The sequence below is a fragment of the Corticium candelabrum genome, chromosome 14, assembly GCF_963422355.1.
Source record: "Corticium candelabrum chromosome 14, ooCorCand1.1, whole genome shotgun sequence".
NCBI lineage: Eukaryota > Metazoa > Porifera > Homoscleromorpha > Homosclerophorida > Plakinidae > Corticium > Corticium candelabrum.
In genome coordinates this window covers 7,136,320-7,138,819 of record NC_085098.1, presented here as the reverse complement: position 1 = coordinate 7,138,819, position 2,500 = coordinate 7,136,320, and the positions used below count along the sequence as shown (strand labels likewise).

Below are 2,500 nucleotides of genomic sequence, written 5' to 3'. Positions count from 1 at the left end.
CAGGGCGTTATTAAGAGCCCCAGTAGTTGAATTAACTAGGCTGTCAACAGCTGGAAAGAGACTTGGAAAACGAAGAGGCAGTTCCACAATGGCGTGAGCCCAGGATGCAACAAAGGCAGGCTGCGACACAAAAGCCAACGAAGTCATGCCAAAGCCACCAAGTCTAATTGGCAAAACAGCTTGGCGCCAAGGCATGTCCTCAATCTCGTTGAACCCAAGTAGATGGCAAAATGTCTTTCTTGTCTGAGAGTCGTGAATTGAAGCTGCTTGTGTGAGCAACTCAGGACGAACTAAGCGTGCCAAGTGATTCAGGCAAGGGACGTGAGAGCCTCTCAACAAGAGCATGGCACTCTGTATGTCTCCCAATTGAACAAGTTCGTTACACAGTAAGAATTTTGACTTTGCGATGTTCGAGCAAGAGGAGGCAACAAATGAAGGTGTGCCTACGGGTGCTCCAAGAAAGATGGCTCCATCATCAGTGACTGGTATGCAGTCAAAGCCTTCAACAGGATCACGTGTAGAAGGGCAGTAGATCTCACACTTTGAATCTGCAATGATCATGTTGATGGCAAAAAAAGACTTTTTCAGATCTTGAAAGGCAGACTGAATATCCGTAGGGTGACCCAGTACAAAGACGTCGTCCAAGTATGCCAAGATACGAACCTTCGGATGCATCTCCTGAAGATCTTTTAGAACAGAATGAATGGCAGTGGCAAATAGAACTGGCCCCAGCGGGTCGCCTTGATGGACCCCTTCTGCAGATTCGATTGTAACTGGAGTGATACCTTGCATGAATACCAATGGGCTGATCCTCCCATACATCTGAGCTACATGATTCAAGATATCTGGAAATGACCCGACCACTTGCTCCAACATCTGTTGTCTGCTGATGGAATTGAATGCATTTCTGACATCAGATTTTAATACAACCCAGTCGGGATTGTGCTGGAGGAGTAGCTCAATGTGATGGACAATCAGCTCAGTGCCACACTCGGTTGCCACACCATGCTGGATGGGGCAGAAGAAGCTTGAGAACAGTTCCTTTTTTTGTTGACATATAGCTCGAGCTGTCAGCCTGCGTATAGCTTCACCAACTGCAATAGGTCGTATGTCGCCATTGGACTTGGGCAGAGCAATTAGCCGAGATGAAGAAAAGAGGGTTACTGCTGTCTGTGTGTGTGTGTGTGTGTGTGTGTGTGTGTGTGTGTGTGTGTGTGTGTGGTGTGTGTGTGTGTGTGTGTGTGTGTGTGTGTGTGTGTGTGTGTGTGTGTGTGTGTGTGTGTGTGTTGTGTCTGTCTGTCTGTCTGTGTGTGCATGTGTGTGTGCATGTTTGTACACACTACACTGATCACAAGCTCATTGTTCCTTGTCATTTCTTAGAAATACAATACTTTAGTTGGAGAACGTGGTGCTCAACTTTCTGGTGGTCAGAAGCAACGCGTGGCCATTGCACGTGCTTTAGTACGTAATCCCAAAATTCTGCTTTTGGATGAAGCCACTTCAGCCTTGGACTCTGAGAGCGAGAAGACAGTGCAACTTGCATTAGATAAGGTAAGCACAGCGACCATACTTAACACGTAAAACTCTGCTGCTGGTGTGTGTGTGTGCACGTGCGTGTGTGTGTGTGCGTGTGTGTGTGCACGTGCGTGCATGTGTGTGTGTGTGTGTGTGTGTGTGTGTGTGTGTGTGTCTGTCTGTCTGTCTGTGTGTGCGTGTGTGTGTGTGTGTGTGTGTGTGTGTGTGTGTGTGTGTGTGTGTGTGTTCGCTAGACGGAATTGTGCAGGTCAAGATGGCAACTCAGAATCGGGCGACTTGACTTCTCAACTACGACCTTCCCTTTCAAACCAAAATGCCAGTACAACTTCCCATGCGATGTACTCCTTCTGTAGAGAGTCACCTGGCAGAAAACTTTTGTCACAATGTTGTACTGAGCGTCGTCGAACTGTGTAGATAATTGAATCAGCTTGATAGAGTAATTAAACAATAATTAAATAATTAATTAATTAACATTTTATACTATTTATTGTTAAGTATTATTTAAATAAACAAATACATAAATAAATAAATAAATAACAAGTTTATTGATATCAATTTGTTTATCATTAAATCAAAAATGACTAAATATTATCACACATCAAGACTTCAAAATTATAATCCGAAAAAATTCAAAATTATTTTTGGAGCCTCAAGATTCAGTCAGGAAAAACATTAGAAGCTGTAGAGTATTACCCAGACATCTGTTCGTGCCCAACTAATAAACACGTTGCACATTCAAGAGCTGATTTTATGGCAGTAATTTAATACTAAGTTGTACATCGGCTTTGGCATCCTTCCTCTTGGTTTACTAACTGCAACCTCTTACGATCGTTTGTAGGCACGTCAGGGGCGAACTACGATTGTCATCGCTCACCGGTTATCAACAATCCAGAATGCGTCAACCATCACTTCCGTTGTTGGGGGAGAGATAATCGAACAAGGAACACACTCAGAACTGATGGAG

The 2,500-nt window shown here is 44.1% G+C and overlaps 2 protein-coding genes across 2 annotated transcripts in view; one reads left to right on the top strand and one right to left on the bottom strand.

The window, feature by feature from the left end:
• LOC134189997 (uncharacterized) overlaps window positions 1-686 on the bottom strand; it is a 1,730-nt gene extending 1,044 nt beyond the window's left edge. The window contains exon 1 of the mRNA XM_062658398.1: window positions 1-686. This exon is cut by the window's left edge and continues 1,044 nt beyond it. Within this exon, the coding sequence (XP_062514382.1) occupies window positions 1-675 (675 nt within the window). The 5' untranslated portion in view covers window positions 676-686.
• LOC134189996 (ATP-dependent translocase ABCB1-like) overlaps window positions 1-2,500 on the top strand; it is a 15,908-nt gene that overhangs the window by 5,871 nt on the left and 7,537 nt on the right. Inside the window, exons 12-13 of the mRNA XM_062658397.1 lie at window positions 1,381-1,551; window positions 2,375-2,500. The exon at window positions 2,375-2,500 is cut by the window's right edge and continues 36 nt beyond it. Of these exons, the coding sequence (XP_062514381.1) occupies window positions 1,381-1,551; window positions 2,375-2,500 (297 nt within the window). The remainder of the gene's footprint in view (window positions 1-1,380; window positions 1,552-2,374) is intronic.